The sequence below is a fragment of the Pagrus pagrus genome, assembly GCF_965226575.1.
Source record: "Pagrus pagrus genome assembly, chromosome: 22".
NCBI classification, from domain to species: Eukaryota; Metazoa; Chordata; class Actinopteri; order Spariformes; family Sparidae; genus Pagrus; species Pagrus pagrus.
The window spans coordinates 3,421,590-3,442,790 of NC_140204.1; the positions used below are offsets into that span (position 1 = coordinate 3,421,590).

The 21,201-nt window shown below is 41.1% G+C and overlaps 2 protein-coding genes across 13 annotated transcripts in view; one reads left to right on the forward strand and one right to left on the reverse strand.

The window, feature by feature from the left end:
* The first annotated feature begins 345 nt into the window (after nucleotides 1-345).
* LOC311251419 (uncharacterized protein) lies at nucleotides 346-2,871 on the forward strand. The gene is made up of 4 exons (XM_084343815.1): nucleotides 346-447; nucleotides 1,563-1,615; nucleotides 1,825-2,184; nucleotides 2,366-2,871. The coding sequence occupies exons 2-4, from the start codon at nucleotides 1,570-1,572 to the stop codon at nucleotides 2,560-2,562; spliced, it is 603 nt and encodes a 200-aa protein (XP_084199941.1). The 5' UTR covers nucleotides 346-447; nucleotides 1,563-1,569; the 3' UTR covers nucleotides 2,563-2,871.
* A 574-nt stretch (nucleotides 2,872-3,445) lies between these two features.
* The window catches only part of LOC311251657 (Fc receptor-like protein 5), a 45,094-nt gene continuing 27,338 nt past the window's right edge, over nucleotides 3,446-21,201 (reverse strand). For 9 of the 12 annotated variants that reach the window (XM_084344201.1, XM_084344204.1, XM_084344205.1 and 6 more), the window contains 14 exons: nucleotides 20,615-20,881; nucleotides 20,194-20,472; nucleotides 12,070-12,378; nucleotides 11,276-11,554; nucleotides 10,517-10,759; nucleotides 9,435-9,677; nucleotides 8,353-8,595; nucleotides 8,141-8,254; nucleotides 8,003-8,018; nucleotides 7,836-7,909; nucleotides 7,666-7,716; nucleotides 6,317-6,332; nucleotides 6,150-6,223; nucleotides 3,446-3,954 (listed from right to left, as the gene is read on the reverse strand). In XM_084344201.1, the coding sequence (XP_084200327.1) occupies nucleotides 3,947-3,954; nucleotides 6,150-6,223; nucleotides 6,317-6,332; nucleotides 7,666-7,716; nucleotides 7,836-7,909; nucleotides 8,003-8,018; nucleotides 8,141-8,254; nucleotides 8,353-8,595; nucleotides 9,435-9,677; nucleotides 10,517-10,759; nucleotides 11,276-11,554; nucleotides 12,070-12,378; nucleotides 20,194-20,472; nucleotides 20,615-20,881 (2,216 nt within the window). In that variant the 3' untranslated portion in view covers nucleotides 3,446-3,946. The remainder of the gene's footprint in view (nucleotides 3,955-6,149; nucleotides 6,224-6,316; nucleotides 6,333-7,665; nucleotides 7,717-7,835; nucleotides 7,910-8,002; nucleotides 8,019-8,140; nucleotides 8,255-8,352; nucleotides 8,596-9,434; nucleotides 9,678-10,516; nucleotides 10,760-11,275; nucleotides 11,555-12,069; nucleotides 12,379-20,193; nucleotides 20,473-20,614; nucleotides 20,882-21,201) is intronic. The other 3 variants (XM_084344206.1, XM_084344209.1, XM_084344208.1) reach the window with 3 other exon arrangements.

Genomic DNA, 21,201 nt, shown 5'->3' on the forward strand with positions numbered 1-21,201 from the left:
CGCGCTCCCGCGGCCGGAAATCAGATTCTGGCAGACGATCACTTTTTGGCACGACACCTGTCTGCCGTGTTCCTCGTAGTGGAGCGTACCAAAGTAGAACAACAGGGAGGTAACAGAAAGGATCACGCTTAATTTACCTTGAATCTGACTTTTTCTAGCATGTTTAACCTGTACTGTCATAAAGTGGAGATTTATAACGTGTTTGTCGTGACATATTGCGTGGATAGGGGGTGGGAAATCGTGCGTCATGGGGGCGTGGAAGGCGGTGCACCCCTCCAAGCGTGGCTCGCTCCGGCTCAAGAGAGACAGAAAAGAGGAAACACGGCTATGAGGCGAGCTGGCGAATTTTCCCACAGAGGGAAGCATGCCTGCCGCTTGGACGTGCTCTCATAATGTCATTCCTTGAGACGCATCGTTTCAGAAAAGGACGACTGTTATTCCACACTGGTGAGTACAAACCACTGCATCCTTAACCCTTGTATTATGTTCGTTTCTCCCCCCTTACTTTGGTGTTCCCGGTCAAATTTGACCGGTCTGGTTTAACTGCTCTTACATTAACACAAAAAAATCATTCAAACATAATTATCACCAAATTGTATTCAACACCTTTTAATGCTGTAAATAATGTATCCAACTAGTGGTGAACATGAATAACTTCAGTGAATATCCAAAGAATAGGCACTGAAAAGTATAAGTAGGCCTATGCATGGGGATGTTTTCCATCTATTGGATGAACATAACTATTATTAACCCTTTCATTTCCTGTGCCGGTCATTTTTGACCGGGAACACCACAGGAGGGTTAAAGGGATTTATTAGGTTAATGATAAAGGCATGTGATGTGTGAGGCTGACTCAAGGTACCAGTGCGCACAATCTGGCTGGTCACAGGTTTCCTGAAACTGAGATGCTTGAGTTGATCAGTTATAACACTGATGGTTCGTGTCTTGTCAATGAGATTTATTTTATTTCTCTAAACGTTAAAAACAACTTTCATCATCTATGATGTGACAATAAGAACTTTCACTTTTGAACCAGTCGTCACTGGGATCAGTCAGTCAGCTGTATGAGGGACTTTGTACCAGAAACAGCTTCATTTCTACTTTTAAACATCGTGTGACAAAAACAAAAACATTTTAATCTTGAATCTAAACACTGAGTCTATAGAGGACATGTATTCAAGGTTGTTTGTGTTTATTTGCAGTTGTTTTCTCATGACTTTATATGGAGACACTGTTTACAACATTGATAACATGTCACCATGTTTCAGATACACAACTTCCATCTGTCTGTAGGAGCACCACTAGTTCTGCAGTGTTTTCATGTGGCAGTTTCCTGTTGGACTGAACAGTTTGACCACTGGCGCCATCTTGTGTCAGAAGTACAACAGAGCAGCTCGTTAGCATCAAGACTGTGCAGACAGGAAGTCCTTGTGTGTAATGAGCAGGACAATGAAGACAAAGCAGTGTTGTAAAGACTAAAGACAGACTGTAGATGTTTGCTGTGGGACATGTGAGGACTGAACTGTGATCACATGACTCTTCACCTCTGTCTCCTCTCACAGGGAGAAGATGATCTGCAGCATCCTGCTGCTCATCAGCCTCAACTGTGTCTGTGGTCAGTTTACAGCTTCACTTTATTTCACTGTGATCCAGTGAATCAGTTAAAGTAGCCACATGTGAGCAAACAGCTGATGTTGATGAGCCTCTGCAGCTCTGAGACGTCACTAAACTGTCCACAGAAACATGTAGATGGAGTTTAAAGGCTGCCATGTTGAAGTCGTCAGTGTGTCTGCTCCTCACTTTCCCTCTCTGTCTCCTCAACAGGAACATTTGTAGTGAATGTGGCACAGACCTCCTATCAGGCAGAGGAGAACCACGACATCACACTGGAATGGATGTTCACAACCACAGCTGACGATTCCCCCGACTCCACTTACATCTTCTGTGAGCTGATAACTGATCACACAGTCTCAGTCCTGTTTCATCTACGTGGAGGTGTTGAGGTCCCAGAGGTTCAGGATCAACAGTTTGTAGGACGAGTCCAGTGGGACAAAGACGTCCTCAGAGACGGACGACTCAGACTTCATGTGTCCAGACTCAGGACTGAGGACTCGGGCCGGTACCTGTGTGATGTGAGGACAAACTCTGGTGTGGACTTTGGTGAATGTCGGCTCAACGTCACTGGTAAGTTGGTTGAGTAGAAGTCAGTAGAACTTTATTATCAGGTTCAATCAGCAGCTTTTTTGGATCAATAAGAACCTGAAGAAAAGTATTGAGGACGACCACAACCCACAATCCTTCACTTCATTCTCACAGTATCAGAGAAATATGTCACAACTTCTTCTGTTGTTTGGTCTCTTTACAGCAGCGAGGCCCGAACCTGAGAGACCCGACACAGACACACCTGAGAGATCCGACAGGGTCAGTTGGGGATGGACTGCTACCTGGTGTGTTTCAGGACTGGTAGCAGTAGTGGTCATTGTGTTGTTTGTTTATTCACTGTATGTCGCAATGAAAAACCATTGGAGGATGGAAGAATGGTTCCAGCTCAGCAGGATCTGAGGAAACAGTTTGATCAACAGAGTAAATGAGAGCGTTAAAACACATCCTGCCTTCATGTTGTTCATGATGTATATAAGATGATGATGTAAGAGTCAGAGGAGATAAACAGTGATGGAGTTTATGGAGGAAAAGTTGTTCTTCACCTTCATGTTGTCCATTATTTTGACAGGACGTCTCATCAAACTCTGTCACTTATCAGACAGATCTGAAATCTGCTGTGAAGTCTTTATTTATTTGACCTTCATCTTTGTCTTCTGATGAACATTGTTGCAATGCACTGTCTTTACCTGATGTTGTTTATAATGTAACATACTGTAAATAAATCCATTAATATGAGAGAAGTTGATTTTATTAACATGGTCTCATTTAAAGTGGTATTTATAAGAAAAGTTGATTTTTGAGTCTCATTCTGAAACTGAGGCTTTGGGGTTGTCGGACAGTTTGCAGCCATACGTCAAATAAAATCATCTAGTTTCGTTTAAACACGAAGAAGTTATTTTTCTTCATATATGAACATATACAATATGACACATGATAACCCTTAATATACTGTCTGTCCAGATTTTATAATCAGATGTAACTTTCTCTCGTGGAGCTTTAACCTTTTCTTGTTGTAATGTGCAGTTTAACTGAAATGAAGTGCTGCCGTTTGATTTGTGTTTGTCGTTTACCGTCTGTTACTGATTGTCTCTGTACGTGTGCCTGAAAGAAAAGCTGTGACCTGTTGACGCTGGTGTTAAAGATAAAGGTCAGCAGAGGGCGCTCTGCACTTTAAAGTAGTGACTCCGGTTATTTTCCTTCTGTTCCCTCTAAATCTATGAGGAACACTGCTGACAGCTTGTTGCTGCAACAAGTTTATTGATGCAAAAATGGTCAACCAACTTTTAAAAATACACACATGTATATATAAAAACATAAAATACAGAGAATATGAAGCCATTTTTAAAATAACAGAAGAAAGCTTGTAAGTATAACAGGATTTTTTTTTCTCCACATAAAATACGTTAAATGTTATAAATGTTTAACTCTTTTTAATCAGAAACTACAAAAGATGCTGACTTTAAAGTTGCACTATCACCTCGTACCGAGTGTCGAGGCAACAACAAACAACAACAAAGGTGTCAGAACATACCGGACGTTAACAACAAGACATTTCAGTTATTATATGTGATAATCTAAACTCTTTACACCAAATACAACAGAAGATTAAAACCATATGATACATTTATTTTAAATGAGCTGCTATTAGATTAACTTGACAAAATACTGTTTGTTATTTGGACGGCACAGCTGCACATAGTGATCACATAACAGCTGTGAAAGTACACAGATGGAGTTTTTCATGTTGTCGTCCGTTCCATTGGTTTAGTTGATACAGATTTCTTTATTGACCTGAAAGAAAAAGCAAAGTCAACAAAAAAGAGACTGAGGTTGATGTCAGGATTAACATGTTGCATCACATTTCACTCTCTCCCCCCTCCCCTCTTCTCTTTCTCCCCCCTCCCCTTCTCAAATTCAAATTCAAAGGGGCTTTATTGGCATGAAAGTTTAACAACAATGTTGCCAAAGCATCAAAACACAACTTGCCCAAACACTCGGACATAACATAACAAATAACAACACAAACGCAACACCAAGATTGATTTACATTAACAGTGTGTGTGTGTGTGTGTGTGTGTGTGTGTGTGTGTGGGCAGCAGGTATGCCCCGTCTCCTTCTCCCAGCAGTATTTTAATGTTGAGAGGTGGTTCAGCTCTTTGAACTCTGAGATCACAGAGTTGAACTTGTTAAAATAAATGTTGAATGTTTTACATTGTAGGAGAAAGTGCTTCTCTGCCTCAGCCTCACCTGTCGAGCAGTGACCACGTGTTGTGTTTTCTTTTGGTTGCCATACTCCTCTCTCTCTCCTTCTCCCTCCCCCTCCTCTCCCATATAAACTGTTTCTTGTGGTCCGTGGAAAAGTCACCAGACTCCATTAAGAAAACGCTCCATTTTGAGACTTGTTGCGTTGAGAGAAACATACAGATATGAGACACTTGACATCTGAAATACCATTTTAAACCTTTAAAGCAACACTAACCCTAAAATGTTATCAAGGTGGTATCTCCAGGATGTTTTTTAATGATTGACTTCACAGCAAGAGACGAGAATCAGTCATCGCACTGTGTGTTGTGTAACTCATCTTCACAGTTCCTGTTACAGAGATCTGTGCTGTGATACCCACATTTACACTTACACCACAGTGTATATACCATGTTTTCATGCTTTGAGAAATGATGTCACATTCCTTAGTCTGCTTACTATGAACTCGTGCAGATGTGAAATGTACATATTGATTTGGTCGTTCACCTGAACATAGTAGTAGTGTAAAGGCTGTAGTAGTGGTAGTAGCAGTAGTCATGTTAAAAGTTGTAGTTGCAGCCGGAGGCAGAATCTAAACCACCAACCTCGTGTTGATGTGCCTCCCACTCATTCTCTGTGGCAACTTTTTGTTTAAAAGACAAAAGCTCATATTTGTATTTAATAATAAGTACAGAAGGTTTAAAGAATTGAAATACAAGCACACTTTTGGTGTGGGAGTTGAAACAGGCCACAACTCAAAATGGAGTCTGGAGATGTGAATCTCTGCAGAGCCTCAGCATCAACACTGATGCACGCGCTGTATACAGACAGCACGCACCTCATCTCAATACAGGGACTGGGAGGTGCAAGAGCAGAGGGCGTATTCTCCATAACATGCATATGTAAACACAATGTGTTGTTAGTTCGTATATGATGTGATGTGATTCAGTATAATCATAATTACTTTATAGGATCTTTTAGGATTAACATGTTTTATCACATTTCACTCTGTCATCTCTCTTTCCCCCCTCTTTGTTTACGATCAATAAAAGAATATGTGAGATTATTGGATTAACTAGAAATGCAAATATGTGTAAACTTAAAGGATTGTCAGTGAATCATTGACAGTTAATAGTCTTCTTCTAGTATTTCTAACAGCTCCATGGTGAATAAAAAGGTATAAACTGTACCATGTTCAGCTTCTTGACGGCCTCTGATTGAGTCATAGAGACAATCATCACCTACAGAGAAATGAAAATCAAGCCAAGGTTCGTTTAATCACTTTAACTGTGAACAACAAATGAATCATGTGAGACCTCAGATTGTTTTGATCATTTAAAATGTGTTTATAAGCTCAAACAGACTGAGACCACGCAGCAACTCTATTTTCATCTGATTGCAAATGATAATATCAGCTTAACAATTTGAGTTAAAAGTTGATTGTTTGAAGAATTCTGGTATTTCTTAACCCTCCTCCAGTCTTTGGTCTCGCTTCACCAACTAAGAAGTGGTTTAGGAACGGCTGATCGTCCTCGAGACGACTACAAGACAGCTTTCCTCTGTCAGACTTCACCTGTGTGTATTTAACAAATTGTGTATCTGTGACGAAGTTGCTTTTCTATCTTTCAGGGAACGAAACTTTCTGAGCACTTGACAATATTAGAGATTTTCAATGGTCTCAGACTTCTGGACCCCACTGTAAAAGTATATAAGATCAGATTTATAATATTAGTTTAACTGCTTACCGTGGAGAAGAGCGGAGTAATGATCATTCTCGTGGTCAACACGATCTGCGTTGGCGCTCTCAGACTGGACTGGTCTACAACACGTATCAGATACAGAACATTTAAATAGGAACATAGAAATGTGTTGATGTTATGTTGAAAATGAGACGAGAGAGTGTTGCACCTACCTGACGAAGACTGAATCTGTGAAAGAGACGTTTGCTGTTAGATGTGTAACTCAGTCTAAAATATGTCATTTCAGACAAATAAATATGCTCAAGGATTGTCAACAAGTCATTTACAGTTAAATGAAATAGTCTTCTTCTAGTATTTCTAATAGGGGTGCACCGATCCGATATTAAGATCGGATATCGGCCCCGATATTGACAAAATAGCTGGATCGGGGATCGGTAAAAATTAACAGATCCCCGGGCCGATCCTATCATGGTTCTGTCTGTTTGGTTTGTTTCCTGTTTTACTTTGAAATTGTACCCTTGTGTGTCACGTCCTGCTTTTCACTTCCTCCTGTGTTTTTCCGTTAATCCCCTCACCTGTCCGTGTCCGTCCTCACTCCACCTGTACCTCATCCCGTCATCAGTGTCTGTGTATATAGCCTTTGTTCTCCCTCATGTCTTTGTCTGATCGTTTCGTTTCCCCCGCGTCTTGGTCCGTGGTCCATGTTGTACTCCGTTTTTCCTTTGATGTCCCGTTCCCGACCGTCTTCGTGTAAGCTCGTAGCCTGTGTCCGGCATTGTCCGTCTTGGTTTGTCTTCCTCTGTGTTCGCCCGTGTTTCTCTGTGATGTCCTGTGTTCCCCACCAGCTTCCTCCCCAGTGTCTCCTCCTGTGACTCCTCGTGTCTCCCGTTTTGTATGTTTGTAGTTTTGGTTTCTCTTTTGATTTGTACTTTGCTTTTGGTTTGTAGCCTACTTCGTGTTAGCCTTTAGTTGTTACTTTGTGTTTGTCTTCGTGTCCCTTTTTTAGTTTGTCTGTATTTTCCTCCTTACCAGTTGTATTCAGCTTTGATTATTAAAGCTCGCCCTTTGTTTCCCATTATATTGCCTCCTGTGTGTTTGCCTGTGAGTCTGCATTTGGGTCCTCCATTGAATATCCCTTAAAACCATAACAGATCCAGTTTTTTTTTCTTTTCCTCCATCACAGCACATCCTACATTTTATTTATTTTAATTCAAGCAGTTTGATTACATTCTGTTATAGATTTGAATGCACAGCTGTTTTTTTAATAACAAATGAATAAGAAGTCAAATATTTGTTTACATGTTAACAATGTTTGATTATTTTGTATTAGTTAGGGAAATCTGGTGCATTTAGTCTCTTCCACATGGTGGAAGGAAGGTATAAGGTGGAAGGTATACAGTTTATTATTAATTCAACAACGGTATCGGATCGGTATCGGGTATCGACAGATACACAAAGCCCAGGCATCGGTATCGGAATCGGTATCGGGACTGAAAAAGTCGGATCGGTGCATCCCTAATTTCTAACAGCTCCATGGTGAATAAAAAGGTATAAACTGTACCATGTTCAGCTTCTTGACGGCCTCCGATTGTGTCATAGAGACAAACATCACCTACAGAGAAATAAATATCAAGCCAAGGTTAGTTTACAATACTTATTAAACAAACTAAGATTTTTTTACACTACTTAAAATATAATATGTAGAAAATAAAGATTAGTCTAACTGCTTACCATGGTGAAGAGCGGAGTAATGATCATTCTCGTAGTCCACACGATCTGCGTTGGCGCTCTCAGACTGGACTGGTCTACAACACGTATCAGATACAGAACATTTAAATAGGAACATAAAAATGTGTTGATGTTACGTTCAACATGAGATGAGAGAGTGTTGCACCTACCTGACGAAGACTGAAGCTGTGAAAGAGACACTTGTTGTTAGATGGTTGTTATACTGCTGTTCTATCTCATGACATCAGAGTATGTGTGGGTATTTGAATAATTAAAAAACATGTAATAGTAGAAGAAGAAGGTCTCACCCTTGGACGCTCTGTAGCAAAACAAAACGAGCAGAAGAACAACAAGAACGACTCCACAAACCAGCCCAACAATCAACAGGACAGGAAATGAAGAGCTTTCAGGCCTCGACACTGCTGGAATAAATAGTGAAACAATATTCATCTGAATATCTTTCAAGTCAAAATAAAAAACAGTTTACAAAAAAAGCAGCAAGTGTTTTAATCCTACTCACCCTGAACTGACATCCAGCTCTGTGCTGACTCTTGTCCTGAGTGTTGACACTTGTAGAATCCTTCATCTGACTTTGACACTGCAGAGATATTTAACTCCCATCTGCTGTCACTTTGAATCAGTTTCTCATTGTGATAGAAAAACACAGTGGAGTCAAATGTTTGATTTCTTAATTTGCAGCTCAGACTAACAGGATCTCCTTCAGTCACAGGACGGGCCGGGCTCAGCAGAATCATATCTGCATCTGTTAAACAGTCAAAGAATACGAGGTTGAGAATGAGTTTACGTACAATGATGTGAATAGATCACCCTTGTTGTTGTTTTTTTTTTACACATTTATTTTACATAATAAAATCTGACATTTGATCTTGTGTAGATACCATATGAAACAAATAAGATTAACTGAGTCTTTTGACGATGTCAACAAATATATAAATATAATATTTGCAGTTGTTTAAATGAAAACCAAAGAAGTATGAAGTTGGTCCACAGCAGAGTTTTCTGGTGTGCAGCTAGACGTTCATTCAATATAGATTCTTTGGCATCGCCTGTGTTTGACCAGAACCCGACTGAATTATACTGCTGTGCAGAGGACTAATGATTTTAAACCCAACTGCACAGTAGTTTTTAGATAATAATCTTGTGGATCAATGATTCAATGATATTATCTTGAGCTCTTTGTTTGCTTTGTTAAAAACATTACTTTGAAAAATAGATGACATTATTTTTTTGGTTTTGGTGTAACTTGTTTTGTGTGTAAAGATGCTGCTAAATGTGGATGATGTTTACAAATGATAGAAAACATAAGACTCAATCATTATAAAATAGGCTGAAACTATTTAAGTCAATCTACAGATAGTAGAAAACATTATTTTGATTAATTCTGGTCACCTGCAGTTACTGAAGATACCATATAGTAAAAGACTGGGCCAAACTCTTTCAGACATCTTTCTCCCACAGTGTGGTCACGTTGGGTCTGTCTGATCGTGCTTTGGATACAACTGATCAACTAGCAAAACAATATTCGTCTGAATTTCATTCCAAGTAAAAAAAAAAAGCAGCAAGTATTTTAATCCTACTCACCCTGAACTGACATCCAGCTCTGTGCTGACTCTTGTCCTGAGTGTCGACACTTGTAGAATCCTTCATCTGACTTTGACACTGCAGAGATATTTAACTCCCATCTGCTGTCACTTTGAATCAGTTTCTCATTGTGATAGAAAAACACAGTGGAGTCAAATGTTTGATTTCTTAATTTGCAGCTCAGACTAACAGGATCTCCTTCAGTCACAGGACGGGCCGGGCTCAGCAGAATCATATCTGCATCTGTTAAACAGTCAAAGAATACGAGGTTGAGAATGAGTTTACGTACAATGATGTGAATAGATCACCCTTGTTGTTTTGTTTTTTTTACACATTTATTTTACATAATAAAATCTGACATTTGATCTTGTTAGATACCATATGAAACAAATAAGATTAACTGAGTCTTTTGACGATGTCAACAAATATATAAATATAATATTTGCAGTTGTTTAAATGAAAACCAAAGAAGTATGAAGTTGGTCCACAGCAGAGTTTTCTGGTGTGCAGCTAGACGTTCATTCAATATAGATTCTTTGGCATCGCCTGTGTTTGACCAGAACCCGACTGAATTATACTGCTGTGCAGAGGACTAATGATTTTAAACCCAACTGCACAGTAGTTTTTAGATAATAATCTTGTGGATCAATGATTCAATGATATTAATCTTGAGCTCTTTGTTTGCTTTGTTAAAAACATTACTTTGAAAAATAGATGACATTATTTTTTTGGTTTTGGTGTAACTTGTTTTGTGTGTAAAGATGCTGCTAAATGTGGATGATGTTTACAAATGATAGAAAACATAAGACTCAATCATTATAAAATAGGCTGAAACTATTTAAGTCAATCTACAGATAGTAGAAAACATTATTTTAATTAATTCTGGTCACCTGCAGTTACTGAAGATACCATATAGTAAAAGACTGGGCCAAACTCTTTCAGACATCTTTCTCCCACAGTGTGGTCACGTTGGGTCTGTCTGATCGTGCTTTGGATACAACTGATCAACTAGCAAAACAATATTCGTCTGAATTTCTTTCCAAGTAAAAAAAAAAAGCAGCAAGTATTTTAATCCTACTCACCCTGAACTGACATCCAGCTCTGTGCTGACTCTTGTCCTGAGTGTTGACACTTGTAGAATCCTTCATCTGACTTTGACACTGCAGAGATATTTAACTCCCATCTGCTGTCATTTTGAATCACTTTCTCATTGTGATAGAAAAACACAGTGGAGTCAAATGTTTGACGTCTTAATTTGCAGCTCAGACTAACAGGATCTCCTTCAGTCACAGGACGGGCCGGGCTCAGCAGGATCATATCTCCACCTGTTAAACAGTCAAAGAAGACCAGGTTTCAGTCAGAGATCAGCTGGTTGAGGAACTTGAGAATGAGTGGATGTAGAGAGATGAGAAAAGACACATACTGGGTTTGTTTCTTTGACTTTCCTCATTGATTTAACAGTGATCGTAAAATCTGACGTTTCATCTTCATACACCTTGTGTGTCTTACTGTTCAAGAAGCCTTTCAGTTGGCTGAATCTGCAAACTCACAGCTAAATATCACTAAATCCTTCACACTGGACTTTAAATGGTGATCATGGACCTAAAAACTGAAGAACAGATCAGCCACAAATCTATATTCTATATTTATACATGGTTAAAATCACAGTGTGATTAAATACTTAACTATGTTTATTAAGTTAAAACCATTAATGAGTGTAGAGATCATGAAGCAGAGTGTTGGGCAGAACTCTTAACATGTCAGTGTACTGTACTCCTCAACACACAACGGGATGTTTGAAATAATAAGTCAAAGAAAAACTAAATGTAATGAAATCATACCCTGTACAGTGATGTTGACTGCACTGCTGATCTCTCCTGATCCAGACTCACACCAGTACACTGCATCACTGGGCCTGTAAGTGTTTATGTTGCACGTTGATCCAGTCATTGTCCCCCAGTAGGAGCAGTCTGACAGGTATAACCAGTATCTGTCCTCAGTTGAAAACCTCATCACTCTCCACTCAGTAGAGTTTCCCTCACAGCTCAGTGAGACAGAGTCAGAGGTGAAGTGTTGAGCTCTGTCAGGACTCACTGTGAGAGACGCTGATGAGTGAATATCTGAAAAACAACATGTGATAAGAGGTCAAACAGAGCACAGAGATCTTCAGATATAAAACACCTCAATTCAAATAGTCCTTAGCTTTGTTTTTATTGCAACAAAGTTCAGTATTTTGGTAAAATTATGATTCCTACTTTGACCTCTTGCTACCATTTTGAGTACATTTTAAATGATAGACAACCAAGTGACTACAGCTGCTGTAAGCAGAAGAAGAGCTGAAGTATCCAGACTAAAAGTACTTTTTGCAAATGAGAGCAGAGTTTTAGCCGAGATATCATATCTCTCTTTTTGTGTTTTATGTTAAAGAGTGAGGACAGAAGGAAACAAGTCAATTCCACCCAGTAAGGTGGAAAGCATGAAGTTTAGCTTGACGCTAGTGAGAGAGACACGATCATAAGACCACAGTAAATTAATTTTCTTTTTTTTCAAGATACTGTATGTTTATCATCATTTAGAAACAAGATGAACAGAGCTGATATAACATCTGTTTCTTAAGAGAGTGAAACACACTGACCTGCAGACCAGACATACTTAGGGTCACTGTCATTAGTGTAAAACACTGGATCTCCTCTTCCAGCTGCGCACACATATCGTGCTGTGTGTGTCTGTCCATGAACAATGTAGGAATCCTGTTCAGTCCCACTGCTGCTGCCAGGTAGCAGCTCAAAGCTGTAGTAGAAGAAGAAGATGTCTAATGGATCAGGAACAGTCTTATACCAGTAGAACCTCCATCCTGCAGATGGATCTTTAACTCTGCAGTTCAGAGTTACTGAGGCTCCAGCACTCAGCCATGATGGAGACACAGTGAGGACAGGCTTGGGTTCTGTTGGAAAATGATTTTTTTAAAATGAAAACATGTATTGATAGTGGATCTGATACATTCTGCACAATCAGCACATACTGAAGATTTACTTTAAAAATATATATGAACAAAAGTGGCCCTTTGTCACTATGATTCGTGTCACCCTCAGGCCACCACAAGAAACAAAGGAAGTCTTTGTCTATCTCTGCTACTTTGACCTGGTAAAACATCTTCTGTATGTCTCTCATAACTGCTACAGACTCCTGCCTGAACCTGGTGAGCACTCCCAGAAGACTACTGGTATGGTTGGGCCCCTGCAGCAGCTGACTGTTTAGTGATGTTCCTTTAAATGTTGCTGCACAGTCAAACACCACACGCAGAGTGTTCTTCCTTGGATGGTAGACTCTGTGGTGAGGGATATACCAGACCTTTCCTTCAGCACCATCCAACTGGTGCTGAGGTACCTTCTCTGCATAGCCATTGGAGATTACATCAGTGAAGAAGTTTGCATATTCCTGATGGAACCGCTCATCTCTCTGAAATCTCCTCTCGAGTCCTCGTAACCTTTGCTTGGCCATAGACAGATGGTTTGGGAGTGTGGGATGCTCTTTCCTGAAAGACATTTTTAGACTGTAATGTCCATCCTGAAGCTTTGCAGAATGACTTACAATTTCTAAAAACCTCATGTCTTATATTGAGATTTCCTCCTTATTCTTTTCATTGAAGTCATGCATGTACTGACTGGTGAGCAACTCCTCCAACTTCCTCACAGAGATCCTGTTCACTGTGGCAGAGGGAAACTCTGTCTCCAAGGCACCACTGCTTCTATTCAGCGGACCATTAACGATCCATCCCGACACGGTTCTAACAGCGTACTGGCCATTCCCGTGGCTGTTGATGACCTCCCAAGGTTCCAGTAGTTCGGGAGCGTTGGTTCCTATCAACAAATCAATGTTTGCCTTGATGTGTGGGATGTGAACGTCTGACAGATAAGACCATTTATCCAGTTCCTCAGTTGTTACTATGTTATAAGTGGTGACTGGCATTTTCCTTTGGCTCAGGACCTCTGAGAGACTACAAAAGTCATTGCCATCCAATCCAGCCACCTCCAACTCAGTGATGGAGTAAGCTGGACCAATCTCCCGGCCCATTGTGCTCAACAAAAAGCTGGTTCTTTTGCCTGTAATATTCAGCCTCTGCATGAGATCTTCGGAGCAGAACGTGGCCGAGCTACCAGGGTCCAGAAATGCTTAAGTTTGTATAATGTAATTTCCTTTTGCAGACTTCACACCTGCGTCGCGGCGACGGCGGAGCTACGTCGTCGACCCTACGCCGTCATTGAGCATTCGAAGTTCTGCGTCGAGGGAACGCGTTGGTCTGCAATTCACCGCCAAGCCGATGGGGGGGTTCTTGCTCTCTTGCACTGCAGTTGCGGTCAGAGCGGATATGCTGTGTAGCATTCTGGTCACAGTGTGGGGCTACAAGCTACATGCTGCACAACACCAATACTCCTCCTGCCCTGCTGGGATCTCACAAAGCATGGAGTTCACAAGCAATAGGAGACAAGCATGCAGGCAGCAGAAGTTACTGGCGGTGTTGTTATACTGTTGACCGGAAAAGCAACTGCTGGAAATTACGGTCTGAGCGGACCAATCCCAGTCCTTGCCGTTCGTGTCTCGACGCGTCGACGTGACGCGTAGTCAGGATTTTTTGGAGGCGCACGTCAGGCTACGGCGCAGGGTCCACGTAGGGGTCTGCGTCGACGACGTAGCTCCGCCGTCGCCGCGACGCAGAAGCATAAATCAAGCTTTACAGGAAGAATTGGAAGAGCACAGCCATCCTTACCGGCCCCTGAATGACCAAATGTTTGGAAAGAAGCTGGTTGTTTACTGAGTGGGCCCTTTAACTGTTGTGAAGCTGGTTGTTTCCTTTGCTCTGGAGCTGGTGGCTGCCTTTTGATGTGCAGCAGTGGGATGAGTTTGACCACAGACTTTGCATGTCAAGCGCCTCTTGCATTCATGACTCATGTGACTATCACATAAGCATGCAAAGCAAACTCCCTTTTCCCTCAGAAATTGAATTTTCTCCTTGTGCCTTTTCCCATTAAACTGTTTACACTCCTCCAATGTGTGACTGTGTGAACAGCAAAGACATCCAGCTTTGACTGACCTTTCAAGCTCTGCTGGTGGCTCCTCCCCCTTCTCTGGCGAGGTCATGGATGTTACAGTGGTGGCAGCAATGTTTCCTTTCACCCTGTTTCCAGGATAAGATTTAAACTGGGTGAGAGTCTTTGTGCCAGCCGCACCAGATACCGGATCTTGGATGTCGCCGAACAGAGGATCAGAAAGAATTTTAACATGATGCTCCACAAATGCAACCAAGTCAGTAATGTGAGCTCTCTGTTGTGTTCTTTCCATTATCCCATGAGCGATGGATCTCCATTGCTCCCTCAACCTGTATGCCAGCTTTGCAAGAATGGCTCTCATATTTGCAGGCATATCCAACTCTTGCATATACTCAAATTCCCCCATTACATTACAACAGCCACACAAAAACAAAGAATACGCTTGGAGTGCTTTAACATCTTCACCTTTTATGGACTGCCAGGCTCGAACTTTTTCCATATAGGCATTGGCAATTTTATATTGATTTCCAAAATGCTCTTGCAGCAGGTCCATAGCCACTGCATAGCCACGATCAGGAGCCAAGTGATGGCAGCTACGTACCAATTGTTGTGGCTGTCCTCTGGTGGATTGCTCCAGATAGAAAAGACAATCTGCTGCTCCTGTTTTTTTCCTCCACTCCTTGCTCGAATGCTTTTATGAATGCTCTGTACTGCAGAGGGTTCCCTTCAAATATAGGAATGTCTCTTGGTGGCAGAGATCTTGTGATTTGCTGTTGCACCAAAGCAGCTGTTATTTTGTTTTGTCTGTGCATGATGGTAAGTATGTCCTCAGATGCAATTTGATTTATGTGAGGTTGAGTGACTTGATGGGTGGTTTGAGGTTGAATGACTTGAGTGATTTGGGGTTGACTGATTTCCTTGTTTAATTGAAAAGTTGTCATGTGACCTTTAAGTTGGTGTGAATTTCCCATGCTTTCCTGGTGGTCATGCATATTGTAGTGATGTTCAGAAGCCGTTTTAAAACTTGGGCCAGGTTCCTTTGGTCACACATCCAGTGGTTTATTTGGATTTATTGAACACTGTTGTTGCGTTGATTTCCATAATCCAGGCTGATATTCATTTGCCAAAGGATTTAAGACAATCACAGACTCATTTTTCCCTTTTTCTTTTGCAGGTAAGAGTCCATTGCATTTTTGGATCCTGAACCAGCACTTCTCACATCAGAGGATTGCAATACTGCCAACTCAGCATTTGTTGCAGCTATTTCCGCTTCTAAGTCAAGCCGTTCTCGTTTCCTCCTCAATTGTTGCTCCTGCTCCTCCAATGCATGCCTTTCCTTCAGAGCTGTAGCACGGGCAATAAGAGCAGCTTTATCTGCTTCAGCTTTTATGCATGCTGAAGTGGTGCTTGATCCTCCACCGGCTCTACTTCCTTTCCTTGAGCGTTTGCTTCCCACATTAGAAATGCTGTCATTTGGGCTAATGTCATCCACCACCAGCCCAGTTGCATGTGCATTGTTTTCTTTGTTTGTGACATTACCATTTTGATTGTTACCAACCTCATTTTTATTTGCATTACCTTCATTGTTTGTAACACCAACATTTTCTTGTATATTACCTTCAAAGTTTGAAACCCACATTTCTGCATCATGAATACACTCATTTAAAAAGCAATTTTGCTTTAAACCATATTTCATGTTTTTCTTGTTCATCACCTGGCATTAAACCCGACAGCTGTTCATGCATAGATTTTGCATCATCACACACCACCCTTAATTCATTCAAAGCATCACAAACCATTGTTTTATTGCTCTTTGTGATTAGATCTTTCATTGAGTTTTGTATATTGGCGGTTTTGATCAGCTTAGCCTTTTGTTCTGTTTGCAACCTTGAAAGTTGATCAGCAAGCGCTTTTTCAGTCATTTTAACCTTTCATCCGCTTCCGGTTTCCATGGATACGGCAGACGCCGTTTCCGCACTTCCTGTTTTTTTCAGTCGCTCCACAGTTCGCAACAGGCAAAGTCAATCACGTATTCGTTTCGGCTACCAATGCATTGGATTTATGCCCCCCTAATTGTGTGCACACAGATCAAATGGCCATTATTGTGCAGCGCTACTCATACCTCGGCATCCATGTGCTGGGCGCCATGCAGTGATCAGCAGATCCGATGCTCCGCTGCCTCGCCTGGCTCAGGTCTCGCCGAATCGCTGCAGCTGTTCCTCCAGCCGTAGCCGAACCCCGCCCGAATCACTGCGGCTGTTCCTCCAGCTGTTGCCAAACTCCGCCCGAATCGCTGCGGCCGTTCCTCCAGCCGTAGCCAAACACCGCCCGAATCGCTGCGGCCGTTCCTCTGGCTGTTGCCGAACTCCGCCTGAACGTTGCAGCCGTCCGTAGCCGAACTCCACCTCAAGCCAAGACCCAGCAGAAACAGCAGCTCCTTCACTCATCCTCCCACGATCGCCTCCTCCAGGCTTTCCAGACGCAGCAAAGGCCCACAGGAACCACAACGCCGACTGTTGCTTTCCCAACGAGTCCAATGTGAACCGGGTTTTAGACCAATATTGTGGCCCTTTGTCACTATCCGCGCATGCTGGTGGTTTAAAGGGCTTGTACGCTGACAGTGTAGGTGCTAGGGGTGTGCCAAAATAGCGATACTATGATATATCGCAGGATTTCATCTTGCGCCACGTTATCGATACACTGGCGCCAAAAACAAGTGAAAGATGCACCGTCGAATTTCAAATCTAAAGTCTGGGCACACTTCGGCTTTTACTATACTGACAATGGAACAACACTTGATAAAGAGTTCGCAATCTGCAAGAACTGTCCCGCGAATGTCAAGTACACGGGCAACACAACGAACATGCATAGCCACCTTGTCATCATCCTGAGCTTGCCGTGGAGGAGAGGACGGTTAGCGACGTTAATGCTAACGTTTCTGTAAGCCAGCCTACAATCAACACTGCATTTAAAGCAAAGCTTCCTTCTGCATCCCCCAGGGCTGCTAGTATTACCAAGTCCATTGCTTGCTTTATTTGTAAAGATCTTAGACCATATAGTGTAGTCGAAAATGAAGGTTTCCGCCGAATGCTACATACACTGGAACCAAGATATGACATACCCTGTCGAAAATACTTCACTGAAAAAGCTATCCCTGCGTTGTATGCAGAGACGAAAGCAAAAGTGGAAAATGCACTTCAATCTGCTGAGAGAGTTGCACTTATGTGCGATGCGTGGACTTCCAGGGCCACAGAGTCCTTCGTGACAATCACTGCTCATTTTATTCACGAGTGGGAACTGCAGTACTACGTTCTCCAGACTCGGGTGATGTCCGAGTCTCACACCGGTGCTAACATGGCAGAAGTCATACGGAAGGCTACAGTAGAGTGGAAGCTCATTGGGAAAAACCCAGCGGTTGTCACCGACAACGTATCTAATATGACTGTTGCTGTTGAGCTGACTGGATACCAACACATTCGGTGTTTTGCACATGAACTAAACCTCGCTTCACAGTATGCCCTGAAAGTGACAGCTGTTGCTCGACTCATTGCAAAGGTCCGGAGGATTTCCACGTTCTTCCACAGAAGCACCGCAGCCGCCGATGCACTGAGGAGAAACCAAAGGATGCTTGGACTGCCACATCACAAGCTCATCACAGATGTTGCAGTGCAGTGGAACAGCGCTTATGAGATGCTGGCCAGGTTTCTGGAGCAGCAGCCTGCGATCTGTGCTGCCCTCTTATCTCCTGAGGTAGGTTATTTATTCTAATCTAATGTTATATTGTTGCTGATAACGTAACGTTTCTGTATTAAAATATATGTGTGTATCTGTTTTGTTTGTACATCATATAGATTAGATTACATTTTAGTAATGTGGTTGTGAAAAAGTGATATTGCTTGAAATATGCTCATAATTTCAATATTATCTCATTATTTCTTAATAGTTCTATACTGCTCTGTTCTTGCATTAAAGCACAGGCAAGTTGAATTTTGATAGGTTACAAATAAAATATAAATTGGATATAATGTTGTTATAATATAATTATGAAAATTCAAAATGTACATTAAATTCATGTTTTTAATGAAAGTTCCATTCTGTCCTGTGTTCTTTCATTAAGGTAAGAAAGAGTACCACTGACATCTGCACCCTGAATGAGACCGACATCTCAAATGCCGTGAAGGTTGTGCAAGCCCTCGAGCCAATGCTGGTGGCAAAAAATATCATGTGTGAGGAGAAGAGCCCAACAATCTCCATCATCGCTCCGCTACATGCCCAGCTTTTGAGTGACACAAGCAGCACCATTGAAGATTCCTCTCTTGTCAAAGAGATCAAGACCACCATCCACCAAGACCTGTCCAAGCGATATGACTCTGTGGAGCAGAAAAACATCCTGCACATCTCATCAGCCTTAGACCCCAGGTTTAAGTCTCTGCAGTTCCTATTGCCACAAGACGTTCAGGACACATATGCCAAATTGATGGAAATGGCTGCTGCTCTTAAGGTATTATCAAGGTGATTTTAACAGTAATAGGTCATCTTCTCTCTTAGTTTCTTTCTCTTCTTTTGTGCCTTTAAGTTCTGCTAGATGCCATATAGGTATTATCTAATCCATACATTCACAAAAATAAATATATAAAAATCTATATAAAAATAAATCTATAAATAATAGGGCCGGGACTTTAACGCGTTAATTAAGATTAATTAATTACACAAAAATTAACGAGTTAAAAAAATTAACGCATTTTAATCGCACTTATTTTTGCACCGCGGAATGTTTCTCACTGGATGAAATGTTTATTTTTCATATGCAGTGAAATTTGCCAGTTTTCATAAAACAATTTGATTCTGCTTGTTAAGCAGCACTGATATGTGTCCATGTTTACAGAGAAGAAGTTGATAATACTAGCACTGGAATGTGTATTTTCTGCATTCATTTTGTTTTTTATAATTTTCTATTAATTTGCACAGACAGAAAATATTTTGGTGAAGCATTATTTTGTATCATTCTTCCCTTAAAGACTTATACATAACACAAGGACATTGGACAAGTTGCGGTCAGTGTGTGTTAAGAAGAGCCACTGTGCAGTATACACTTTGCTTTACTTGGCTGTCATTCATGTGAAATTGATTGACAATGTTTTGTAATTCCTGTGAAATGGATTCAGTGCAGTTAATAAATTCTGAATTTCTTCAGTGACACAGATATCGTGATGTATCGTGGATGAAATTTCTTGCAATATATCGATTATCGCAGAATCGCTGTATCATGATATTATCGTTATCGTGGGCAAAATATCGTGATAGTATCGTATCGTGAGGTACCTGGTGATACCCAGCCCTAGTAGGTGAATTCAGGTGTAAGTGCATAACATCGCAAATGTCCAAGCATTATTTATTAGGCTACACACAGCCAACTCAAAAAATATAATACTCACTATCACAATAACACACAATATTCTGACCTGCAGCGTTACACGCCATGGCACGGTCAATAACCGTATGGATTCCCCAGCGTGCGCACCTGCGCTGATTAACCCACCTACCTATATAGAAACAAAAGCAATGGCCTAAACAGATACTGCCACCTACTGGCACAAATGTGTACAACACTCATGAACAAAGAAAATGACCAATCTGGCTCCTACAACAGCCTTTTAATGAGCTGTATAATCTTCACTTGAAATGTGATGAAGAAATGTGATGTGACTTACTGCCTGATACTGTCAGTTTGATGGGATCACTCCAATCTGTTGAAGAAAGCTGCGTATGTTTCTTTCTGCCCTTACACCTGTAGTCTCCATGGTGGGATTCAGAAACAAATCTAATATTGTGTTCACTTTGATTTGAAGGTTTTTCTGAGCTGGTTGTTCTCCATTCATACTCCCACTCAGTGTCTCCTCCATCTTTGATCTCACATCTGAGAGTGATCCTCTCTCCAATGTATATTTCAGACCAGTTTGACTGCAGAGTCACAACAGCCTTGTTTGGACCTGTTCATGTTCAAGAATTCACAGAAAGGAAACAAAAATGACAAAATGGTAAATCCACATCATGTCTTTTTTCTAATCAATCAACAAATATAAATACAATATATGATTTAAATCCTGTTTCCATAACAAATGTCAAACTCACTAATCTTGTTGATGGTGATTGGATCACTGTACTCTGTGTAGTTAACTGGCTCTCCTCTTCCTCCTCTGCACCAGTAGACTCCTTCCTCTGAGACTCTGATTGGTCCAGCTGAGAGTTGAGTGCTCAGAGGTTCAGAGGGTTTCTCTCCTCTGTACCAGAAGTATTTCCAACCAGATGATGATGGTTTCACAGAGCAGGTCAGGGTCACACTGCCCCCTACAGGAATGTCTCTGTCATCAGCCCTCAGTTCAGCCTTCGGTCTGCTTGCTGTTTGATTTAGAACAAAGACATAAAAAAGGAAATTAATGTCACTGTGACTAAGTCCAGTTTATATAGTGCAGCCCACACAGGTAAGAAATAGTTGAACTGTAAGACACAAATTTGCATTAATATTAACACTGAATTATTTTTTAATACTGGAGACATATTAGGTAAAACTTGGTCAAGTACATCTCTTGCATGTCATGTCTCTCTCTCTCTCTCTCTTTTCCTGGGTTTTCTTTATTTCATTTTTAATTGTTTTTAGTTCAAGTAAGAGTAAAAAAAAAGATTGAACTTTATTTTTCTGTATGTGTGAAACCAAGTGA

Bases quoted from the DNA above. Each gene is read 5' to 3' on its own strand.
- LOC311251419 (XM_084343815.1), top strand. From the start codon at position 1,570: ATGATCTGCAGCATCCTGCTGCTCATCAGCCTCAACTGTGTCTGTG. The intron at 1,616-1,824 runs GTCAGTTTACAG...TCTCCTCAACAG, and splicing joins CAGCCTCAACTGTGTCTGTG to GAACATTTGTAGTGAATGTG. The intron at 2,185-2,365 runs GTAAGTTGGTTG...GTCTCTTTACAG, and splicing joins ATGTCGGCTCAACGTCACTG to CAGCGAGGCCCGAACCTGAG.